The sequence below is a fragment of the Mastigoproctus giganteus genome, chromosome 7, assembly GCF_048544385.1.
Source record: "Mastigoproctus giganteus isolate SK-2022 chromosome 7, ASM4854438v1, whole genome shotgun sequence".
NCBI classification, from domain to species: Eukaryota; Metazoa; Arthropoda; class Arachnida; order Uropygi; family Thelyphonidae; genus Mastigoproctus; species Mastigoproctus giganteus.
This window is the reverse complement of record NC_143581.1, coordinates 216714246-216741045: the sequence shown is the minus strand read 5'-3', so window position 1 is coordinate 216741045 and position 26800 is coordinate 216714246. Positions and strand designations below refer to the sequence as shown.

Sequence of the window (26800 nt, the reverse complement as noted above, 5' to 3'; positions counted from 1 at the left end):
CAGAAAATTTATTTAAGAGATTCTATTCTATGCCCCTCTGAATATACCCAGGACTGAAGCCTAGGAATTGACTAATTTTAATATGTGTACCACTTCTGCGTATCCTGTTGGCTCGCTAAATGAAAATATCGTTTAATAACAATTCACATATCGTTTATACTGTATTTTAATTTTTTTATTATGTATATCTATATATGTACTTATTCCTATAATTAGTTGACTTAATGTTAATTTAATTTAAATTTTATTATTTTATTTTTCGATTACCACTTTTATTTTTTTAAATTTATTTTCATTCAGCTTTCATTTTGTATTTCCTTTGTAAACCCCTGACGTACTGGCCGTGATGGAAAATATTTTTTTATTTGTGCATAATAATCTCGATATATTACAGCATGAAAGCAATTTTTATCTAGTTACTTGATTTGCATGTTGTAACAGATTGCGTGCGACTTTCTATACGAGGCCAGACAGAGGTTTATTTGTCTCACAAATGAGTACAGTATTTGGTCCTGCTTTTATTTGTACTTAAAAATATTTTTAAATAAAAATAAATACAAATAAAGTATAATTTTTGTATTTAAAAATATATGCACTAGTATATATTTTAATTTTTTTAAAAAATTAAAGTAATTAAAACATTTAACTCCAAGCGATATACTGACAGAATTGTAGTTTATCTTGCCATAAATATAATGACGTTTCGGAACCTTTTTGGGCTCCTTTATAAAGTCTAAAGAGAGTAAAAAGAGAAGAAAGGAGGGATAATATAATCTCAAAACCCGAATTAGCATAACACCTTAACAAAAACAGATAATTTAGTTGTTTCTAAAACTAAAATTATAAAAGACAAATTGGGTTTTTAAATAAAACAGTTGAGAAGAATTTGTTAAAGAGAGCACAACGTATAGAAATTATCAGTTTTTATTTAATGTTAATAATAATAAGGATACAAAAATCCCCTCCCCTCCAACTCGAAAAAGTGCTCTTTTTACGAAAATAAAACACGAGCTCTATTATTAATTTTTTTTCAGCCTTGTAAAGCAATGAAAAGAATTTTCTTTGCTTGAATGGCTTACTTCATTATTGGTTAAAAGAAATTAGATGATTTTTTTTCGTTAATAAACACGCGAGCTATTCCTATTACTTAAAAAAAAAATATATATATATATATATATATATATATATATATCATTCCAATAGTTTCGTATATTGCCTTTTCGTTCGATGTTTCATGTGCATTTACTGCTGAAAATTTCTGAAATGCAGAAGTCACATGACCAAATTTAAAGTGCAAAGTCATGCAAACAAGCAATCAAGCAAAATGTCGGCGTTTGCGTTGCCGAAACATCCCTTCGTAAATGGCGCAAACTAAAATCGTTGTAGCCACCAATAAGAACTCTCAACGTGAACAGAAAACAAAAAAAAAAAAAAAAAAGTAAACATGGGGAACGAGAAAAGAAGTGATTTTCAATCACTTCCAGCACTAAAGACGCTTTATTAGTACCGGAATGTGAAAAAGAGAATATTTCTTTTTTTAAGAATTTTATAAAATTTGATGATATCGAAATCCAATAATATTTATCGTATTTGTTTTTTTGTTTTTGTTTTTATTATCGATCTGTACATTTAATTTTGTTTTTGTTATACAATAAAATATTCACAACATATTAATCATTAATTAAGTACAAAGTTTATTCTTAATGCTGTCCGCAAGGGTGCGCTGTATAAAAAATTGTTTTTAATTAAATATGGATTCGCAAGTATAATTATATTTTTTCTTTATTATTATTTTAATACTTTGTCTAGAGGTCCTAAGCAACTTCTGTGGGAAATATATGCAACCTTTTTATTGCCCCATCAATGATTTATGATTATGGAGAAGGCGAAACGCCTTTTTTTTGGGATTCTTTTGAGTTACTCCGCTCCTTTCTCTTTTAAAGAATGCTCACTTTATACTAGCTGTGATGCTATGTAGAAAAAAGGTTCTCCAGGCTTAGCATACTTAAGTCACCGGATGAGTAAATAGCATTAATCATGCTTACTGCAATTTTTTTTCCTACAAATCTAGTCCCTTAAATTACTTAAAAGCAAAATTTAAATCACACAACTCTTAATTAAAAAAAAAAAAAAATGTTTTATGACTTTCTGCATTTATAGAAATAGTAGTATTAATCTCCATCGTATGATGGGCTGGGCAAAGAAAAAAATATCTACATATTTTCTATATAAAGATAATTTTCTATAAATGGAAACAGGCCTATGGTCTCAGGATTCATATTAAGTTCAGTACTTTATTTATATGTTACGCTATACAAATGTTTCCATGCATTTGCATGGAAACAATTTCCCAATGATCTCTGCTCTCCGATTAAAAAATAGCGATTTCAACATACTACAAGGCACTTTATAAGAGGGAAAAAGCCACCACCATTACATTTTAATACGATCTACATCACAGGGGAAGAAAAAAAAACTCAATTTATTAGAATTTCTATATCGTGCATTTAAACTGTACACACGAACAGTATATTTTATTAAACAACGATCCTGGACTTAAAATCCATAACACAGAGTTTATAGAGCACTTGTGGTAAAATGTTGAGAGATATTTCATGTTTTAAGAAGTATCCCAGACGTTTCACAAGGTCAGTACTTAACTAAACTTACATATTATGTTTCCGAGTTAAAGCTTCTGGTCTGTGAGTGTGTTGAATTTTAAAACAAAATTGCAGAGAGTTTTTCCTTTAGCCACTACAACCACGATCGATGAAAGATATTTCAAGACCCATAGCGATGCAATTCTCTTTGGCCCTTCGAAACTCATAGGCATGCAAATCGATTCAGCCTCAGTTGTTTTAGGTATCGATAAATTAAAGAGAATTTTGCCAGAACCCTCTGTTTGCCCGAACCTAACACGAAATAAATGTGATTTCGCCCTTCATACGTATTTAAATTCTTTCCGCTAAGGAAATTCTCAGCTAATAAATGGCATTGTAAAACAATTGTCGTTTATCGTTACGATTTTCAAAGATGCAGTTTCAGTTATGGTTACCATAACGTGCAGTTATAAAATTATTATTTATTATTGAAGTTATCAGAAATTTCATTTTCAACTATGTTTTCAAACACGAAAGGTTTATTGGTACAAAGAGCAAGTTTTCTCCAAAGCTAAATGAATTTTGAGGATTTTATATAATTTCCTGCAAAATTTCTGACTACCTTATATATGCAATAGCGATAAACATTCATGCGAGTTTTCTTGGATCAACTCTAATGGTGCTAAGTACGTCTGATTTATGACATCATTCTACCTCCACATCATAGCCCATTAGAGTCTGGTAATAATGGGATTTTCAGGGCATTTTTATATCTATAACGGCATATATCTGGAAGCATGCAAATATGGCTGACAATGGAATAAATTCAGCTATTTTGTTCATGGAAACTTTCGAAGAAGATTTATCTGATACATAAAAGATTTTTTTTATTTTTTTTTTTTTGGTTTAAGAATACAGAGGCGTTGACTTTGTAACAACTAATAACAGAAGTGTAGAGAAAGAAGACATATATATTTAGGCCGCCGTAGCCTAGTGGTCAGGCGCGCGGGTGCATAAGTACACGTGCCTTGAGTGACCGGGGTTCAAGCCCGTGACTGCTGAATACGGTGCTGTTTCTTGTATTCTGTCTATTTGTGAACTCCTCTGACCGTTTGGTCGTCCCGGAGTATAAACAGAAAATTTATTTTATTTATATACGCGGTCGAATCAAATGAAAGCGAGAATTATTCTTTTACCAATAATTTTACTTATTTTTCTAAAAAAACTACCCACACTTTAGGCATTTATCCTATCTACATAACCTGATTTTATACCCCTGCTAGTAAAAGTCTTTTGGTCGCTGTTTGCTCATTGGCAGTGTTCTTTATTTTAGTGTACGGTGGAACCGACATTCTGCCAAGTCCTTCTCCATTCTTCCAAAAATATTAAAATTTCCGTTGATGACTGAAATTGCTAGTGTTTGCAAATGTTTTCACATTAATAAAATATTCCATTTCACGAATGTTGTGATATCAGAAACAATAGTGACTGATCTTGTTCTTACTGGGAGTTTGCTATATCTGTTCAGGCCATCATCATCATCAGCCATTTTCCGTCCACCGCAGAATGAAAATCTCTACAGCAACTTTCCAGTTCCTTCTGTTTTGTGCAATGGCCATCCATTTACTACCCACGAACTCTTGAATTTTATCTGTCCATCTCCGTTGGTCTGCCAGGTTTTCTTTTAGCTCCTCTTGGGGTACCATTCTGTTATTTTCTTAGTCCATCTCTCATCATGGATTCGAGCTATGTGTCCTGCCCAAGTCAATTTCATTTCTTTAGTTTTGATAAGAATGTACTTTACTTGTGTTTGCTGCCTAATCCATCCGTTTCTCTTCTTATCCAACAGTCTGATTCCTAATAGAATTCATTCCATTCTTCGCTGTGTAGTTTTACTTTCCCCTCCATTCTTTTTATGAATGCCCAAGTTTCACTTCCATAAGTCATGGTGGGGAGTATACATTGGTTCGTTATTTTTAGTTTCAGACAGATTGGGATATTGCTCCTCAGTAGGTTATTATATTTCCTAAATGTTATCCATGCAAAATTTATTCTTCTCTTGATTTCCAGCCATTTATCACTGTTACAGCTAATAACTTGTCCAAGATAAGTATATGAATCCACCTTTTCAATTTCTACTCCTTCAACGATTATATCCCTTTCTGTGACCTACTTGTTCATCATTAATTTTGTTTTAGCCATATTCATCTTTAGTCCGAAACCCTCAGTAACTCTGCGTAACTGATTAAGGTGTTCCTCTAAAATCTGCGGGATAGTGGCTTATGATCACAATGTCAACTGCAAATTCTAACTAGTTTAGGTACTCTCCATTCACATAGACTCCTTTCTGCGACCAGTCCAATCTCCTTAAAGCTTCTTCAAGGGCAGCAGTAAGCAACTTCGGAGATATTGTGCCTCCTTGTCGAACTCTTTTCTCAATTTTAAATTTGCTACTGTCTGTCTAGTCTAATAAAGGAGGTAGCATTCTCATAAATTTTCTTCAAAATCATAATGTATGGGGTGTCTATGCCTTGTCAGTGCCCGAAACATTGCCCTATGCTGTATGGAGTCAAATGCCTTTTCATAATCCACAAATGCTAGGCATAATAGTGTTTTATATTCATTTGCTTTCTAATTGTTATAGTACTCCATTTCATACGAGTTAAACTGTATTTGTACAATGTATGTATTCCAGAGTCGAATCCCACTTTGCCTGAGACTCTCTCTCTCAACTTTCGTTAACTTTTAGCCCTTATCATACTTTCTAGTTCCATTGCTAATCGAAAGATACCTTTCTGAACTTCTTCTTTACCAACCTCGTGGGCAACGAGGTGGATAGCTTCTTTGCTGAAATTGAGGAATACTTCCAGGGACGGATTTACATATAAGCTAAGCAAGTTACAGCTTAGGACCACACATTACATGGCCTTCGCTCCATCTTAAAAAATAAATCCTTTTTTAATATTATCATAGGTGAACTGTAAACATCATACAAAATTATGATAATTTTTGTTATGGTTTTGACTATCACTGTTAATCGCTAATTTAAAAATGTTTAATTTATTATTATTTGATGGAAGGGGAAGGACCTCATGCATGTTATAACTTAGAGTCACAACAAGTTTAAACCCGGCCCTGAATAGTTCGCATCGGCACTGGAAACACTATAAGATTTTTACACACTATAACCATGTAAATTCATGTTTTCTTTCTGCAAAACAAACAAATCGACTACAGAATACGCTCGTACATTATATACTGACATAGCTGTCTCAAAGAAAATAGCCATCCAACTTAAAAGATCTTTTCAGATTCATCCACTACCTCTGCTATGATGATGAAATCGTCACTTTTGAGAATAAACTCAGGTCCAGTACCGAAAATAGCAATATAGGGGCCAAAAAAGGACCCAAATGTTCATAACGAGGGCCCAAAAATAAATCTCTCTTATGGGGCCTTTTAGATTTTTCTACTGGAAGGTGGTCTAAGAGTCTAAGTTGTGCCACTTAGTGTTAATTTCTGGTGCTTAAACTAATTTTAATTTAGAAATATCCGTACGTCGTTTGTTTGGAGTCTTCGCTAGTAGCAGTAAATATACCAATAATCGCCGTTCTCCCTACACCGGATGGAAAAGAGTGTGCCATCCCTGACGAGTGGAATTTTAATGGTCTTTTTTTTTTTTTTTTACAAATGGCTGAGTTAGTCGGTCTCAGGCGAGGGTGGTATGGTTTTGTCTCCCGACAGCTTGTTTTTCGTTCAGCAAACATACAAATTGACCACGGAATACATGTAATTTACAGACACAATATACTGACGCCTCACAGCCCTACTTGAATTGGTAATTAACAGACACCACACACACAAAGATCGTTTCGATTAACTATTAACACACATGCCAAAGTCTATTTATGAAATGCGACCTTGACAATCTACTTCTTAGAAATTGTAGTAATTTTTCTTGCAGACTCTTCCTTGTGTCGGTAAATTCGATAGTGCCAGTACAACGGAGGTCATCAAACGTGGGCTATTTGATACTCTGTTGAACTTCCGCCATTCCCAAACGCTGCTTAACATCATTACGAGATAATCTTTCATAACCACTCATTAAAAATGTTTGTGGGATGCATAAATTCAAGATGAACCACAGATAATTTGCTATTACGCAATTTCATTTATTTTAGTTTTGTATTACATGGATGTCCAAAGGTTATTCGACAAAGACATAAAAATTAATATTTGAAAATACATTAACTGTAGTTTGATAAATACAACAAAAGTCAGCTATAATTTTTAAGAGAGAAAAAAAAAATAATGTTATAGCTGCCATTATACTTAATCTCCCTCTCTCCACAAAAGGATACGAGATGGGATCAAAAAGGTTGGCAGTTAAACTAATATTTGGGAAGTGATGAAGCTTATCGGCAATCTTACCTTTCAAGTGGACTTTAAGCTTGAGAAACAAAAAAAGAAAAAAAATAATAATAATAAAAAAAAAAAAAATATATATATATATATATATATATATATATAAGCAGGATCTTCACATTTGATCGATTTTGTCTTGCTTTGATACAACTAGGCCTTTGTTTTCAGGTCAGGGATATACACCCACGATTCGTTACGAGCAATGAGGGAATAAATAAAATTTGGGTCAGCATCAACATGTTGACAGAGCTTCTGACATGGAATAACTTGCTCGTCTCTGTGATCATCAGTGAGGAGGACAGGCACAAAGTTTACTGAAATGCATCTTAATTACGAAAATCGATTGACATGTCCCATAAGAAACACTAATTTCACTATCGTAGAGAGAATTTCAATAGGCAGGTCAAGGTTAGCCTTGACCCGTCTATGTCTAATGAAATATATTCATTAGATATTTCGCGACGTAGTCACTCTACAATTCCACCCCTCCTCATCAACAAACTGTTGGACTAAGAAACGTGCTATATACATAAGCAGCCTTCATTACGAATTATCTGGGTGAAAGGTGTATGGAATGAAAAAGAGAGAGGGTAGTTAACGAATGACCTTCAACCTCCTATAGAATTTCTCTCCACTATAGTAACTTCGCCGATAGTTATACTTTCTCTCCTGATAAGATCCCCAACAACGATCGAATTATTGCTGTTTGAAGTTGAAGGGCGGCCACAGAGGATCTTTTGATGGACCAGTGGTTATCTTTAAACTTTGCGAACCACTGAAAAGTCTTCGAACCACACACAACCTCTTCTCCGAAAACTGTTTCTAGAATTTCGTTGGTTGGTTTCTGTTGTATTTATCTCTAATTTGAAAGAAAATTTGTTCAATTCGCTGCTCAATAAAATCACTCATTTTAAAATGCAACGAAACACATTAAACATTTTCTAGGTAAATCACCTAACACGTTGTGACAAATCGCAACTCCTATAAGGTCAATGCCTATACTTTTTTGATCACACCTAGTACATCGATGCATCAATTGAGAATCGGACTTTTGACCAAATTTGGACTGTTCTTGTGTCCAACTGACATATTCACAACAACAGTTAAACCAGGCTATTTTCTAAGATGAGGTGAGACCACAGAGAAGAGCCTATTCAGCGGCTGCAAATTTGGAGGTAAGAGCACAGCAAAAATTCGCTGTGCTGTGACCTCTCGATTAACTCATAGGCACGTTGGACGACCTCATAGGTCTCTTCGGAATACTTCTGCCATCTTCACAATCGGGAATACACAATTTATGCACATGGAACAACTTCAGATGTGAAATCTTGTAATATGGATGCTATACTAAGATCGTACCAACGTTGATTAATTATTGTAGGAACAACTCAGGGAAATAGTAGTAGTAGTAGTAGTAGTAGTAGTAGTAGTAGTAGTAGTAGTAGTGGTGGCACTTGATGCAAGAAAGCAAGTGTAGGAGCTTATGCAGCATCAGCCAAAAAAAAAAAAAAATCACACCATACCCTCCAAATGCCTGTCCAGTTCCTCCTTAAATTTATTTAACCTATCAACTTCCACAACGACAGATGGAAGTTTGTTCCAGCAATTAACTACCCGCTGGCTAAAGGCAAATTTCCGCACATCTATTCTATATCTATCCTTTCTTAATTTGAACTTATGTCCCCGTAGGTTCGTATTCTGAACAAGTGGGAGGATCCCATCAGAATTCAGCGTGCTCAACCCATTCAAAGCCTTATAGACCTCAATCAGATCACCGCGCAGGTGCCTAGTCTCCAGCCACTGCAATTTGCAGAATTTAAGCCTCTCTTGGTAAGAGGATCCCTTCATTCCCCTCACCAATCGTGTTGCTCTTCTCTGTACACGCTCAAGCAAATCTACATCCTTCCTAAAATGAGGCCTCCAGACCTGTACGCAGTACTCAAGGCGTGGCCTGACCATTGCCTTATACAGAGGGACAATCACCTCCTTTTCCCTGCTAGCAAAATTCCTATATATCATTGACAAAACCCCATGACCTGCCCTAGCAGCCTGTCTGCATTGCTCAGAAAACTTCATATCTGACTGCACAATTATTCCCAGGTCTTTTTCATTTTCTACCACCTTAAGTGTAGTACCACACAGTTGGTACGTTTCTCTGGGGTTACTTCTACCCATATGCAGTACTTTGCATTTGTCAAGGTTAAACTTCAGTTGCCACTTCTTAGCCCATCTGCCCAAATTATCTAGATCCTGTTGCAGTAGCACACTGCCATGACTGTCATTAACAACCCTGCCAACCTTCGTGTCATCTGCAAACTTCGACATTAAGCCTGATATACCTTCATCAATATCATTGATAAATATACAAAACAACAGTGGACCCAACACCGAACCCAGTGGGACTCCACTAATAACATTAGTCCACGAAGAGCAGCACCCATTGATTACCACCCTCTGTCTTCTCCCACTTAACCATCCTTTTATCCATTGTAGCAACTTACCCTTAATACCATTCTGCTCCAATTTGTACAGTAGTCTTCCATGCGCAACAGTGTCAAAAGCTTTCCTGAAATCCAAGTATATGATATCAAAATTATTTTTTGCATCCAGTTCCTTTGTGACCACATCATAATAACCAATCAAATTTGTCAGACAAGACTTTCCCTTAACAAACCCATGCTGTGTCTGAATTATTGCTGCAGTCTTGTCTAGATGATCCTGCAATGCATCTTTAATCAGTGACTCCATTATTTTACCCGGAACAGAAGTTAAACTAACTGGTCTGTAATTACTCGTGTCACCCTTCGAACCTCCTTTGTGAATTGGGGACACATTTGCACATCTCCAGTCCGTGGGAACCTCCCCTGAATCCAAGGATGCTCTCATAATTATGGCTAAGGGTTTGCTTAGTTGCTTTGCCGCCTCCTTTAATATAACTGGATAGATCCCATCCACCCCAGATGCCTTTCTTATGTTTAACTTCAACAATTTCTCCTCCACTTTGCTCTCAGTTATTACAAAATCATTAAGCACACTGCTACAATTTGATAACCTTCTTCCATTTTCAAACTGTAATAATTCCTCATGTGTGAATGTAGATGCAAAATACTCATTCAGTTTGTTTGCTATCTGAGCAGGATCATCAACAGTCGAACCATCGATGTCAAGTGGACCAATCATATTCACCCCCTTCCTTTTAGAGTTTATATAAGTAAAGAAATCCTTGCTGTTTTTCTTAGCATCTTTTGCCAAAGATTTCTCGTAATCCGCCTTTGCCTGCCGAACCTCCTTTGTGACCTGATTACAGACTAGCTTATATCTGCCATAGGCTTCTGCGTCGCCTGATAATTTATATGCATCCCATGCATTTTTCTTCTCTGTCACGAGTCTCATTAGTTCATTTGATAACCATTTAGGCCTAAACCTTGAACAATATTTCTTCATCGGTATGAAAAGTCTAGTAGCTTCCACGATTAATTCCTTGAATGCTTCCCACTTAGAATTTACTGTTTGTAACATCGTCAGTTGATCCCACTGTACAGAATTTAAAAACTGTCTGAGACCACTGTACTCCCCTTTACGGAAGCAAAAACCCTTTCCTTTACCCCTGACGGTAGTTACCTCTTTGAGTAAATCCCACTGCAGCACACTGTGATCACTGCCACCTAGTGGTTCCTTTATCTGGAAATTATTAATACACGAATGATCACTGCTGATAACCAGATCAAGAGTATTACTTTCTCTGGTTGCCTCTCGTACATGCTGCTGCAGAAAACAATCATCCAATAAATCCACAAAAGTCTGACTAGTGTGTGAGTGACCAACCCACAAGTTCCAGTCAATATCTGGGAAGTTAAAATCCCCCATTATAAGACATTCTGATTTACTGGCCCACTCTATTTCTCTGTACAATTGTTCATTGTACTCATTCGAGTCATTAGGCCTATAACACACTCCTACTCTTATTTTTTGCTTTTGCAGTGCTTATGTCACACCAAACTGACTCAACAGTGCACTGTCCATCTATATCAACTGGATGCACTTCTTTTGATTTTATGTTTTTCTTAATTAACAGCATAACACCTCCTCCCTTTCTGTCCTGTCTATCCTTTCTGTACACATTGTACTCCCCAAATTCCAGTTCTGCATTCCTTATATCTTTGTGACACCACGTCTCTGCTATCCCAACAATATCCGCCTTTGATGTCTTGACCAACACTTCAAATTCATCAAATTTATTTACTATACTTCTAGCATTGGTATACATGCAAGCATACATGCTCCTATGCCTATTCCTTGTTACCCTAACGCATCCCATATACCCAACTATTCCAGGATGACTGCCATCCGTCCCTGAAACCCCCAACACCCCTCGCTCCAGGTCGCTTCTTATTCTAATAGAAGTTGTGCAAGAATCACCTTCACCTCTGCCTGCGGATACTGTTAAACTATTAGTCTTTGTATCCCCCCAAGCTAGCAGTTTTCCGACCCACCTAACACTGCCTCGATAGCATCAGCAAATATTCTTGCACCCTTTCTATTTAAGTGTATCCCATCCCTATAGAAGCAGTCTCTCCTGTTAACAAGTACAGTCCAGGCTGAAAAAAATTCTACCCCTTGAGCCTTGCACAATCTTTCCAGGGCCGAATTGATCGACAAGGCTCTCATCATATACTCCCTCCTATCGTGTCTGGGCAGAATTGCAGACACTTTCAAATTCAACCCTAATTCTCGGCTTTTTTTCAACAGTGACCTGTACTTGTTGAGTAATTCTGCCGGTCTCCTACTCTTAATATCATTAGTGCCAACGTGTACAACTATATCACCTTTTGTGCCCTTGAAAGATGATATCCGCTCTACAACGTCATTAACCTTTGCCCCTGGCAGACATACCCTGGTCCTGTTCCACCTATCCTTTTTACATAGCATGTTCCCCGTTTTCCTGACAATAGAGTCACCAACAACTACTAGTTCCTGTGGGACCAGCGCATTCTGCCTTAGGGGTTGCCGCTGTGTTGCGTGATGACCAAGTGCAAGCTCTGGCGTTGATGTGGGCAGCTGAGAGCTTGATGGGCCCCTCAATTTATTTCCTTCGAGGGCATCCACCCTGTCCTTCAAACTCTCATATAGGCCCATAACAACGCTGAGTTGTCGCCTGATTTCCTTACACTCCTTACATCGCGCACACACACAAAGACATCCCCCATGGCAATATCATGTTCCGTTCCAGAGAGTTCGGCAAACATTTCACAAGTTGCACATTTTTTTAGGCTGTGACGCGTTGGAGAATCGCCCCCCTCAGTTCTCCCCCGAGTCACAGCACTCCTGCCACTTTGTGCCCGTTGCTTTGCTGCTCTAGTTTGGGGCATGGTAGTTTAAATTAATAAAATCAATAAATTAAATGTCAGTAGTATTTGAATAGAAACTATGAAATAGAAACAGTGGAGCGTATTACTATATAATTATGCGTTAGAGCTACCTAGCTACCTCAATTAAAAAATTTGAATTCCCTACAAAAACTTTGAATTCCCTATATACAAAAACAATGGCTACAAAAATCGAACAAAAATAACGGTTTTACCTATCGTAAGTAAAATCCACAAAAACTCTTTATCTAAATTAAAATTGGCGCCTCCGTAGCCAGGTGGGAAGGAGCAGCAGTGCGTAGCACACGCTTCTTGATTAGACCGGGGTTCGAGCCCGTCTCCACCAAATACGGAGGATGCGGAAAGGTCAAGGAATGACCACCGCATATCCCGGAGCAATATAGCCTTAGTTGCTAATGCTCCTAAAAACCAAAATAATAACATAACAACATCTAAATTAAAATAAAAAATAACCAGCGTAACTATAACTATATGACTACGTATTAAGTACAATATAAAACAAAAATAGTTAACATACATAAATAGTTAACATACATAACATACATACATAAACAGAAATAGTTAACATACAAGAGTGAAATATTAAATGACGACCTCAATCTTCGTTGGGAAAATACAGATTCTGAGTTCATGAAGATACCTTGAACGGTGAAGGAGTGAGGTACATCTTCTTATGGCATGTTATAAGTGTGTTTCTTTTCTCATCCGTGAAAAAAAATAAAAAAGTTCAATAATGGAGGACGATATTTTAATAAAATTTGGATTTAACTGATCCAAAATCTTTATCTACACACCGAAGATTTTCGCCATACGTCCGGCCGTGCAAGAGAGTGCATTTGATGCGATGTACTCAAGACCAAAATACAAAAGGAGGGAGAGAGAGGGAGGGACAGCCAAAACGTTTAAGTGTTTATAGCATAGTTATAACAAAAGAGAGCTCCCCAAAACCATCAGACCCATCCCCCGATACCATTGCATTGCAGTCCTGGCCTTATGCAACTTCCAGAACGCATTACCTGTCTATGTCGAGGAATAACTGCATTTACTCTATTAGTATACAATAAAGAACTTTTAGTTGAATAGCTTGATATGTTCAGAAGCTTGTCACTTCGTCAGTAACTACAAAGATCGTAGAATAGATATTCAGTTAGGGAATGTACTAGGAAAGCCGATTACAAATCCAATTTGCCTACGCTGATTAAGGAACAAAAAATTTTAAACTGTACAGTTTGGAGAGCTACTTCAATAACTGGTACCCCCCCACCACCACCATTGAGATGTTTTATGTTAAATGTTGCCCTGGTTTTAAATCTTTCAGGCAGACCAGCCTTATTACACCAGTTTCTTATACTACACTAAGTTGGATAAGATAATGGTTACAGTTCTGAAAACCTAATTTTAGGAAGGATATGGAATTGTTGCGTGCACAGTAGAGCAATGAGATTAGTGAGTAAGAAACAACGGAGATACTCTAACCAAGAAATATTTTTAGTTTTGCAAATTGCAGCGACCAGAGATAGGTACCTACAAGGGATCTAATTGAGGTGTTTAAGGCTTTGAATAGATTGAATAAGCTCAATGCTGATGGGATCCTTCTCTTTTCTCCGATGACAGGAATAGTAGAACAGCGTCCTGCTTCATATGCAGATAAGGTTAAAGTTGGTGCCTCGGATAATTATGATGGGGGATGTATAGAAGTTGAGGATCTGGCAGGTGCTAGAATTTCTCATCAGGCAAGAAACATTCGACAAAAGCAGAATAATACTTTAATATTAAGGGCGGAAGATGATGCACAGTTCACATCTAGCCAGGAAGTTAAAGATGCAGTTATTGCTTCATTAAAAACTGATTTTAGGGACATTAGAATTAGAAACTTACGTTTGTTACGAAATAAGGGTGTTTTAATTGAGGCTGATAAACAAGAGGATTTGACTAGATTAGTGGACTCTGAATTTTTGGTTAATAAAAGGTTGAAGCAAGATAAGATTAAGTTCTCTAATCCTTCTGTCCTAGTATATAATATTCCTAAGGCAGTATCCAGGGAAGAATTTATGGGGGATTTATTTCGTAAAAACTTTAAAAAATCTGTGTTTACTGAAACAGATATTAAAAGGTGTTTCTTTTAGATTCAGTACTAGCTCTAAAGCTAAGTTTAGTAACTGGGTAATCAGTAAGAGTCCTAAGTTGTACAGGTGTTTAACAGCCAATGATAGAATTTTTATAGGTTTTTCTGCTTATAAATTTAGGAAGTTTGTTGTAGTATCAAAATGTTTCAATGGATATGGTCATACTTTACACATAAAACTGTAATATGTGGTCACTGTGCCCAGGGTTCAGTGAATGTCAAAATAAGGATGAATCTGCAAAGTGTATTAATTGTAAGAGGAGAGGCAGAGATTATGACCACTGTATACGTGGTGCTAATTGTCCTGAATATGTCAGGGCGTTAGAAGTCGCAAGTAAGCGTATTATGTATGAATAGTCATAATTATACTAATAATATTAGTGATAAAGTGATTACTGTTGTTCAATTAAATGGTCAAAGGTCGAGGTCAGTAATGGATGAAATTAGAATTTCTATGACTGTGGAGGGTATCATATATTGCGCCTCCAAGAGCCTTATGTTGGCACTTTTGCAGATTCTTTCAGAGTTGTAGGGTTTTCCATTGATGCCAGAGTTATACATACTAAATTGGTTAAACCGAAAAGTGCAATTGTTGTTTTTAACAAAGAATTGAATATTACTGTAATTTCAGGCTTATGTACTGAGTATGCCACTTGTGTTCATATTTCTACCAGGGTGATATCCTTTTATGTAGTATCATTGTATTAGCCTCCCTCCATTAATATAGATATTTCAGTACATTATATGGAGAGGGTTATGCAGCTTTTCGCTTCCAGTAATATTATCTTGGCATTAGATTCTAATGCTAAGTCAAGGTTATGGTACAGTAATACAGTTGATTATAGGGATAGACAGATAGAAGAATTTGTACTATGTCAAAATTTGACTATTTTAAATGAACCTTATAAGCCTCCTACCTTTGACAACATTCATAGGTCTTCTAATATTGATATCACCCTGGTGTAACATCAATTGAGTAAAAGGGTAATTTTATGGGATGTGGTGACTAACATGTCCAACAGTGATCACAGAGCAATTTTAATTAGAGTAAATTTGGATGAAGATAATGTGACACATGAGACAGCTGATGATGTTGCAAGATTCTGTTATAAAAATATTAAGTGGAATAAATTTAGTAATGCTTTGAATATTAGTTTTTCTACTGAAGTTAAGGTAATGTTAAACACGCTTAATGCTTGTGAATATGCCTATATTATGTCCAGAGTTCTGTATTTAATACTTTAAATTTGGCTTCTAAAATGAAAAAAATGTTTGGTGACAAGGTACTTTGGTGGTCTTTACAGTTAACTAATTTAAGGAAAGAGGTGTTTAATTACAGGAAGCTCTTTCAGAGATTTAGAAGTAGAAGTAATAGAGATGCATTCTACTATAAAGAGATGTATAAAATTAAAAGGTAAAAGGCGAGAATACCATAAGGCCAACAGTTCGAAATAGTAACCCTTGGGGTTGTGTTCAAACTTACCAGGAATAAATTGAATGTTAATAATTTAATTAGCACTCTGTACAACAATGACTGAATCTACTGATTGGTATATAACAATTAATACTATTACTAGTGTTATATTTTTTAAGGATAATTGTGACGAGGATACAGTTGATCAAAGGTCACTTAGGCAGCTGAATGAGCATTATGTTGGGGGGAGGAGATTGATCTGTTTAGTATTAGTGAAGTGAAAACAATTTGTTCTAATGTGAATGAAAATAGGACACCAGTAATTGATGATTCAAAATAATTGTATTAGTAAGTGTGCTGAATTATACCCAGAAGTGTTGATGAATATGTATAATAAGTGTATTTTACAGGGAGATTTCCCTGATTTTTGGAAGATTGCTTTCTTAAAATTGTTGCAGAAACCTGGTAAACTCATTACAGATTCATGTGGGTATAGACCTATTTCATTATTGGCAAATTTGGGGAAAATATTTGAAAGACTGGTTTTGTTAAGACTAGAACAGTTGTTTAGAGAAAAGGAGTTAGAATTTAAGCATCAGTATGGTTTTAAGAAAAAATGTTCAATGAGGACGCCATACAGGATTTAATTAGTTACAGTGTTAATACTATAGATAAATATGCACTTGTTGTGTTTGTCGATTTTAAGGGAGCATTTGATACCGTTTGGTATCAAAGCGTTCTTGCCTCACTTAGAGATTTAAGTTGTTCCCAGCTATTGTATCAGATTATTAGGAATTATTTGATGGGGAGGAAAATAATACTTAAATCTCAACATTTAAGGTATGAAAGAGATATTAATCGTGGTTGCCCACAGGGTCCTGTTTTGGGTCCCATATTGTGGAATCTTGTTTTAAACCAGTGGTTGAGTAGATCCACAGCTCACTGCTATAAGGTGGCTTATGCCACCTTGTAGCAGTGGGATGATTCCTTTGGATTTATTTCTTGTATATAGATCATTCTGTTATTATTTACCTAAGGGAGGTCAAATAACGTTTTTGGGTATTACTGTAAATCCATCATTAACAATTACAGAAAACAAGCGGATATATTATCTAAGTTAGTTTATTTGTGGCAGGAGCGTTGGAACTCAAGTGTAACTGGTAGGACAACATATTCTTTTATTTCTAGCGTACAATTTAATTATAAGAATAAATTAAACGAGTGGTTTTATCCTTGTATGGAGGGTTCATACTTATAGGATATGGTTCGCTGAAAGCGAAATGACATCAGTTAGGATTGGAAGATGAGCCATACTGTGTTTGTAGCATGGTAGAATCATGGGTTATACGAGTGTAATTTGTATGATGAGTTCAGATGTAAGCTGATACATTTAGTGGCTAATTTTGGCAGGGGGAATGAGGCAGTGTTGTTGTCTTCAGCTGTTAATTATGATGCATTACAGCATTTTTGTAGAATGCTTTTTAGAAAGAGTAATAATTGCATTAATTATTGCATTAATGCATTAATTATTGCATAATTAATGCATTAATGACGTTATTAATATGTTTATATTAATTACGAGTGTACATTTTTTTTTTTTTTTTCCTCTCGCTGGCTTCCTGTGGATTCAGGTTGTGGAATATTTTTACCCCGTATTTGAGAGTTATCTCCTGGGGTGTATATATATATAAAAATAAATTAGAATGGGGATTAAAAAATAAAAATAATGCCAGCAGCATGGCAAGACAGAAGAAGGAAAATAGTCAAAATTAAACATAACGATTAAACGAAACAGGGAGGGAAGAGAAGGGTAACAAGAGTAAAAATATTGCAGCAGAAACTCTCCAAGATAATTTAGAACATCTAAATGCAAAGATAATAAAATAATAATCAATTAAGTTTTGAATGTCAATTAAATAGAAATTTAACGGGGCCCCCTCTGACGGGCACCAAGTCCAAATTTATGTGGAATATCACCAACAGAGATGTAAACCAATTACAATAAAATAAAACATTCAAAATTTAATTGATTATTATTTTATTATCTTTGCATTTAGATGTTCTAAATTATCTTGGAGAGTTTCTGCTGCAATATTTTTACTCATGTTACTCTTCTCTTCACTTTTCGTGGCTTTTCGTGCGAGGGCGGGCACCGGGTGATATTTGCCCAATTGTGGCTATCACCTGGTGGCTAAGTGGCCTGTTCACTTAAACATACCACACACACTTACATTAACAGGCCACCATATTTAGATGAGTATTATGCCTACAATTACATTGGTGGAGATGGATGTAGATCAGGGTGCCACCTGTGACAAGAAACATACATATATTCGTTGCTCCGACTACACGCATAAAAAAAAAGTAAACTGCAGCCATTACAACCTACTGCAGGATGGAAGCATTATTATCCATTTCCCTCCACAATTCATGTTGAGGGAAATGGATCATAGTCTGCCATACTGATCCAGTGCAGGTTAGCAGATCTACCGTATTTAGCAGTCAGGGGCTTGAACCCCACTGTACTCAAAGAGCTTGTGCTATTACACCCCCGCTCCTAACCACTCGGCTATGGAGGCATTCGGCCACACACATAGAGGGCATAAATTCAAATTGAGAAAGGATGTTTTCTGGATAGATGTGTGGAAAGTTTCTTTCAGCCAGAGTGTAATTGATTTTTGGAATGGACTTCCACTTTGTTGTGGCCGATGCTGTGTAAGCTTTGCTTCCTTGCATCAACTTGCAAAAACTAGTATGTACTAATTTAGACACCCCACACTAACCCCTCCCTCTTAATCTGAATTTCCTTGGTAACAATTCAAAACAAATTAAAAAAAAAAAAAATCTGTCTATTATACAGTACGATAGCCATACAAAAAAAAAAAAAACAGGCTAATCTATAGTCTGTTAAACAGTTTGTTCTCTTTAAAAGCCTACCATAGATTTATATTGCAATTTTATGTTACACTGGGTTATGTGCATATCAGATATTTCATAATACTCCTTTAACTAGTGCTATCCTTGTTTGGATGTGCATAGCCTTGACCTTGCCTATAGCAAGTGCGGCATTTCTTGATCTGCAACTTAACACAATTTGGTTTGAAATGAAGTAAGGGTGGATCACTGGAATGTACGAACCCGAAACTAGAGACAACCGAAGTCAGCGAGAGTCTTTCAAGCATGTCATTATATTATTACCGAACCTTTCTAGTGCACACAACTTTAGTTTGCAGACGTTCAACTCACTGCCTTGTCGGCTTGGTCAGTGACACTCAACGTTCGCAAGCCTCTCAGTCCTACATTTTATAGCCCCCAACTGCAACCCTTCTTATAATTCTTACATTAAGAAAAATTAAATTTCCTTTCACGGAAAGTTCAATTACATTTTTTGTTACATACTGCCTAGCACAATAGCAAAATTCTGTGCTTTGCTGAGCAACAATTTCAATTTACTTTTGACCAGACTACATTGAAAGAGTAAAAAATTTCATCAAAGAAATTAAAAGCGAATTATAATTAACAGTTATTAGTGCTCAAATACGGCAGGGAACATCTAACAGCCGTATATACATATTGTATGGTGCATCTCAGCTGAAAGCAGTCAGCAAATCTTTCAGTGGACAACAGTATATTTTGTATTAAAACAACAGAGGAAATATCCTCATTATTATAATGACTTCAATTAACTAACTTCATACCGCCCTCGTGGGTAGCACAGTTGGTAGAATTACCATCTTCCTAACACCGGGTGAAAAACACCCGAGTCCAGTCGATGACGTGACGACTTTTTATGGGCCTTTTTCACAACGTGGCTGAGTTAGTCAGTTTAGGGCAAGGAGATCATGGTTTTTTTCTCCTAGACTGGTTTTTCGTCCCGCAAAACAGAAAATCGACCATAGAACACTCGCACTTTACAGACAGCACGGAACAATATGGCCTTAGTCTCTGATGTCCCTAAAACTCAACTTCATATTTTAAAAATTAATATCTGCGACATATTTTAACGATACAACTGTAAACCTGACAAAACGTGTTGGGTCAACAGCATCAAATGGTTAGGTGTGTATGTATATTAAACACCAAAGCAACTAAGGCTATAAGGCATCAGTATATGCTGTCTATAATTGCGTGCATTCTTCGGTCAGTTTGCTATTTGCTGGATTAAACTCAAAGTACCAGATTTAAAAAAAAAAAAATCATGAAAATCTCGCTTGAAACCAAGTAATTCGGCTACGTTGTGTAAAAAACCAATAAAAATTCCTTACATACGGCATTCCAAGTCAGGCTTCTTCCACTCGGTGTGGTAGCACAATGATTAGAGCTACTTGCAACCGAAGAACACTTGAACAGTCACTGACCAGAGGAATCTTGCGCGTTCTATTTGCTCATTTATACTGCTTATAATATTGCGCATTTTTACCCCATTTCTCCCTTATAATAGGGGAAATAAACACAGAATCATTACATTAAGTTCTACAAAAACTTCAAATATTTTCAACTTTCTCAATCTGTATACATTATGGGATTATGACTACAATTAGAAGCGTAAGCAGGATTTTTAGCGCTTATGGCTAAATATGAAAAATGCATCTTTTATTTTCATTAATATTTAATAACTAAATTAATTTAATTATTAAATCTATTATTTACATATTAGGGCTAGGCCTAATTACAGTGTTTAAAGTCATGTTTGCAGACATAAATACAATAATAAAATTCGAATTAAAAATTAATACAGAAAACTTAAATAAATAAAAACATGTAAAATACTTTACCTTTTTCAAATAATCTTATGTAATACGACAACTTTATTTACGATTATATTTTTATTTTAGGTAGGCCTACCTAATAAAGTGACCACTGAGTATAATAATATTATTAAAAACTACTTAGCATTTGTTATCTGAATTTTTTTTTGTTTCAGCTTATTTTCGGCACTTAGAAAAAAAGGCTTGTCATCTCTGTCCTATAGGGCATTTAAAATTAAAACCTCTTACAAAGTAACATTTAATTTACAACTCTTTTTTATTATAACAGTTTTTTTTAATATTTTTTCTTGCTGAAGTTTTTTGGCACATTTATTTGCGCAAAAAAAATCAGTCAAAATTACGTACCAAATTAAAATTTCCCATTTGGTTTTACAGTATACGTACCAGAAGATAAATTGGTATAAGAAACTGCAGTATCTAACAAGAAAAAAGGGCAGGTTATTTTTTTTTTAAAAAAATATAAAAAAATTGCAGTTTTTTATTTAAAAAAATCAGTAAAAATCTAATCATTTTGTATATCACGATCATATTTGAAAAAATAAAATACTGAATTTTTTAAAAAATCAAAAATAACAAAAAACATGTAAATTGAAAGCTTTTTGCGTCCACGTAAGAGACGATATTTCAATTTGTGCTGAATTTCTAATTTCACCCTTGACGTCAATAACTCCTGCCCCATGTTTCTGTGAATGGATGGATGCTTGAGGCATATCAGTTCTGGAGAGATTGTAAAACTGTAAATAAATAAATAGGTTTGCAATACACTTTGGATATGAGGCATTTCAGTTGCTCAAATGACTGAAATGGGGGCAATCATCATAGGACCTGAAGCGGTGTTCCTTTTAAATCTGTGAACTCTGCTTCTTTTTTTTTTTTTTTTTTTTTGCTTTTTTTGCTTTTCTAGAGTGGCACACAAGGAAGAAAAAATATCACCCAAGGTGCTTCTTGGAACTGTTTCAATGCTAGCCACGTAAGTCAACATGTGAGGATGTAGCTGCGATATATTTATCCCTGTCGTTCTCGGTTCTGTTTAAAGACAGATTTTCTTCTTTAGTGTAGCGAATGTTTATATAGAAGAGTGCATTTATCTCTCGCAAAGCCATAAAGATATCGCCTTGCGCCTTCAACGTATTGATTTACTTCCGATTAAGAAATTTGCTATCGTCTGCTTTCTCGAATACAAACGTTACAGTATTAACACAGAAATCTACTTTCTGCACAAAGTAAAGAAATAGCCTCGCACGCAAACTAATAATAAGAGAAAAGAACTAATGACACTTACCGCATTCGCGTTACATGAAAGGTCGTAGCACCGCTGTTCTTGACATAAGGAGGTGGAATTTTGGCATGTGCATATTTGGCATGGATCCAATTGCCACATTGCTCCTTCCTATGGAGAAAGAAAGAAAGAAAGTGATTTTAGTATAAACGTTGGCTATGGACAGCTTAACATAGCAGTCCTATATCAATGGTTGGTTGTTGTTGGGTTTTAGGAACTTCGGCAACTAAGGCCATGTTGCTCAGTGCATATTGTCTGTAAATTTCGTGTGCTGTGAGGTCGATTTTCTGTTTGCTGACGAAAAACTCGAGTTTCCGGGGGGGAAAAACCATGCTACCCTCGTTTGAGACTGATTAACTCAGCCATGTTTGAAAAATACCCATAAAAAGTCGTATCAATGAAATAGGTCCTTAGTCCTTAATGGAATTATGTAAATTCACAAACCTTGCTCAAGTTGCAGTATTTATTGAGGAACGATTTCTCTATTTTCTGTGATATAAATGCAAGGAGAAATTGAAATTAACGCGGTTAGATTGGCAAGTAACTTGTGTTTTTTACACACACCCACACACACAGAATACTGATCACAATGCTAATGCTGATTTATTTAAATCGATTTTTCGATGGCTGAGATATGTTTAAAATATATAATCATTTGAGATGAAACCAATTATTGGTTCAATATTCTACCACAGACAATGTTTAGAGTTACTCATCAAACACTGCAATTTTTATAGATCTAATTATAGTGTTGTATTTGTTGTAGTAGGATTTTAGGAGCATTAGCGAATAAGGCCATATTACTCCTCGTACATTGTCTGTAAATTCCGTGTGTTTTGAGGTCGATTTTCTGTTTGCTGGACGAAACAAAGAAAAAACCATGCTACCCGTGTCTGAGACCGACTAACTCAGCCACGTTGTGAAAAAGACCAATAAAAATTCCTCGTATCATCGACGGGGCTCGTGCTCAGGTCTTTTCCATCCAGTGTGGGGAGGGCGATGATCCTACCAACTGTGCTACCCCACGAGACCTAACTATAATCTTTGTTGTTTCATGTACAATAATTCCCCATTACAGGAGTAAAGTCATCGGTTTACAACCAATGAGGAAAAAAAGAAAAAGCACATCTAAAATAAAGCTTAGATAAAGAGTTGAGTGGGGTGGCTGGCCTTGCTGGCAAGTGTAATGTCCTTCCTGTGACATTCTCTTGATATCGCCATCGACTTCCTAAATTGTGTCAATTATCCGTCATCCACTATATAGCACCATTATTTTCGAATCGATAGCATGTTAAGTATCAAAGCAACTAAAACTATGAGGTATTAGTATATTGGTCTGTAATTAGATATATTCTTTGGTCGGCTGGCTTAATGAAAAACCCGAGTTTCTGGAGGTAAAAACCATGCAAATAGTTGCTTGAGACTGACTAACTTAGCCACGTCGTCAAAAAGCCCATTAAAATATTTCGCATTATTGACGAGATTCGAACCTATCGCTGAGTAGATCTACCGAGAACACTCCTACTGAAATTTCTAAAACGCTTTTCTGGCGATTTTGTCTTATTTACAGTAGTTCTGTAATCTATGTCTGAGCTATAAAATAATAAAGTTATGCAGCCAGGAGTATTCCTCTTTAGAAACGAAAATGAAGTGCTTGAGAATTAGAGAAAATGTTTCTCTGAAAATCAATAGCACTTTTGCAAAAAGGCACGCGCCTAGGGCCTCCAATATTTTGGGGCTGAAAAATTTGAAATATACATCCAAATATACAAAATTTTGTATCAACAGGAGGGGCTCAAATTTTGTATCAATATTTTAGGGCTCAAAAATTTGAAATATACATCCAAATATACAAAATTTTGTATTAACAGGAGTGCGGATATAAAATCCCACAGCGTCTTATTGCCACAAATTATCTAAAGGTGCCGCTGCTGCTGCGGAAAATGATTAATTGTTATTAGATTTGGATTTCTGATTAGTTCCACTTTGATAAGGCGGAAGATTAAGAGTATTTAGGATAATCTCGGAAATTTGATTATTTCGATTATATCTGTAAATTTTGTATATTCTGCGTCGGTTTACGCGCTCGCAAGATGAAAATCCCTGGTTTCTAAGGATGAAAATTATACAACTCTTGTTGTTGGATTTTAGGAGCATCGGCGACTAAGGCCATGTTACTCCATGTATATTTTTTGTAAATTGCGTGTATGTTCTGAGGTCGATTTTCTGTTTTCCGGACGAAAAACCAAACCCAAGTTTAAGGGAGAAAAACCCTGCTATTCTTGCCTGAGACCGACTAACTCAGCCACGTTGTGAAAAAGACCAATAAAAATTCCTCCCGTCATCGAAGGGATTCGAACTCGGGTCTTTTCCATCCGGTATGAGGAGGACGACAACTCTTGTCCAAAACCGACCAATTCGTGTCAATAAAGGCCCATAAACGTTCCTCTTACCTCTAGTATTGTTTTTACTCTAGTATTGACTTCTCTTTACCTCTAGTATTGACTCTTAGTATTGTTTAGAGAAGTGTAAACTGCATTTACGTGAAATACTTATTAACTCTCAATTCCATACCTCTTAAAAATAATATTTAAGCAAAGCTACTGCTAAATTTTCATTACAATTGCAAATTTTTAGTTTTTATTGTCACTTGACCAGAAGATAAAAATCCACGGACTACAAACCAGAAAACATTGTAGAACCACTAACGTAGACCATAAATGTTTAATGAGACAGAAATATACACTATATAACCAAAAGCATCAGGGCAATCCCCCTGAATTTGAGAAAAAGTGAACCATACTCATCATCAACGTGCGCGACATAGATATAAAAGCAACTCTATTCACGCTAGACGTAACCAAATCAACTAAATGCAGTAAATAAGTCGAAGTGTGGAGCTTGCAATTTCCAGCAGGGAGTCATCATAAGTTATCATATTAGCAATCAATTTGTACGTGCCATTGCAACAACGATATGTAGAACAACAAGTTGAAAGCAATACGACAACGTGTGCGCAGCCTGTAGTGACATGGTTAATTAAAGGCATGAACGTGCGAAGGCTTCTTTATCTGCCCAGTGTCCCACCTTAACCCCACTTTCGGATGAATTAGAACGTCCTCTTCGGGCCAGGACAACACGGTTGCAATCAATAACTGAACTGACCGCTGTGTTGAAGGAAGCATGGGCCAAAATACCACCTTCCTGTTATTAAAAATTGATTCGGAATCTTCCGAGGAGGACACAACGTGTAGTGAAAGCCAAAGGTGTGTCGACATGTTATTAAATTTTGTATCGATAAAAAGGCCACTTTTGATACTGTACGGTTACATTTGGCAATTCAGTTATTCAGTATATTCCTGAGGAAAAGTCAATCTAAGTCGGATAACGAAAATAAACACGCGGATTCCGATACAAATATTGTTTTTATACAATTTTGTAATGTTCCTGTAGACTGCACCCTTGAATTTTCGCAAAATTTTATCCACAACTTTGTTTTCGGCCTATTACAGTACTCGAGTCATATTTCAGTTTCCATTACTGTTCAGTTAATTTTAATATTTTGCAATTGTTTTTTTTATTGAGTTCGTGTCAAATCATCTTGTAAAATGGATAAGCATCGTTCTTTCCGCGAATCAATCGAAGTTTCGGTTAACAAATAAAATTTATTTCCTAACCATCCTGAATAATGGGGAGTGTGCTGTATAAGAGACACCAAAAAATAACTGGCTTCACTTGCTTGCGTCAACATGAATGGTCTTAGCCTACACCCACACAAAATTCTTATTTGCAAGCTTTCTCAAGGCAAGTCAAGTACAGGGTTTGCAGAGTCAAAGGTTCGTGAAGAATGTCATCCATCTCACTTGTAAAGTAAATATTTCACGATGAAATTGATATACTCTCCTAATCAGTATGAAAAGCAGCTGACATTGTATTTATCATGTCGAAAACGTGCAAAGATGTCAAACTACACATTAATTTCACATAAATATGTAAACACTTTTCTTCTCATGATTTTCTAAAATTCAAATCCATAGTTGCATGCTTTCTTGCCTCCCTACTGCTTCTTTCCGTCCAGACTACTTCCATTCTATCATGTGGTGATGTTAAAATACCCATCTGTATTCTCGAGAAACTGTGAGGAGAAAACAAGGCCTCCCATAGGAGAAGTGAACGATGCAGTCCAAAACCGACTGACTTAGTAATGAATGGAACAATAGCAAAAACAAATCATAAGTCATAAAAGTATATCGGAAATCGTATATTTGATTTCACACCAAAACCATTTCCAATATTTAAACTATGCAGAATATTAGAAAAATAAATATAAATATGAAAATAGAAGAAAATTTGTCCGCATTTATATCGATAAATATATTTATAAAGAAGTATATAATCATCCAAAATAATAAAAATTGAATTTCTAATTATTAAAATAAGCTTACATATGAAAGTTCATTGATAACTCCAGGGAAAGCCAGTCCTTGGGGAGGAAAGGGGGGTGTAAAGGACTCAAGCGCCGAACTGAAAAGAAAAGAGCTCCAAATCACAACTTGAAGGAGGGAAGTGGAGACTTCAATCCAGGCAATTTTTTACTTCAATGTAGGTCGATTGAAATATGAAATCGTATTTCGTATTTCAATTTTTCTTATTTGACTTTAAAAAATCAAATAAAAATTACTTTGTTCTTATACGAAATATTATAACCTGCAAAGCAAAATTCTTCCATTCACGAGACCTTCCATACATGAGTGCATTGCTTAGATATCTTTTGGTCGCTATAGCAGATAAAGCAGAATGA

At 35.8% G+C, this 26800-nt stretch overlaps 1 protein-coding gene across 4 annotated transcripts in view; it reads right to left on the bottom strand.

Annotated features, from left to right (window-relative positions):
• LOC150083681 (extracellular matrix organizing protein FRAS1-like) overlaps positions 1 to 26800 on the bottom strand; it is an 866422-nt gene that overhangs the window by 758154 nt on the left and 81468 nt on the right. For all 4 annotated transcript variants that reach the window (XR_016547213.1, XM_090378121.1, XM_090378123.1 and 1 more), the window contains exon 3: positions 22003 to 22110. Coding sequence is in view for 3 of the 4 variants with exons in the window: in XM_090378121.1 (XP_090234247.1) it covers positions 22003 to 22110 (108 nt within the window). In the remaining variant the exon portion in view is untranslated. The remainder of the gene's footprint in view (positions 1 to 22002; positions 22111 to 26800) is intronic.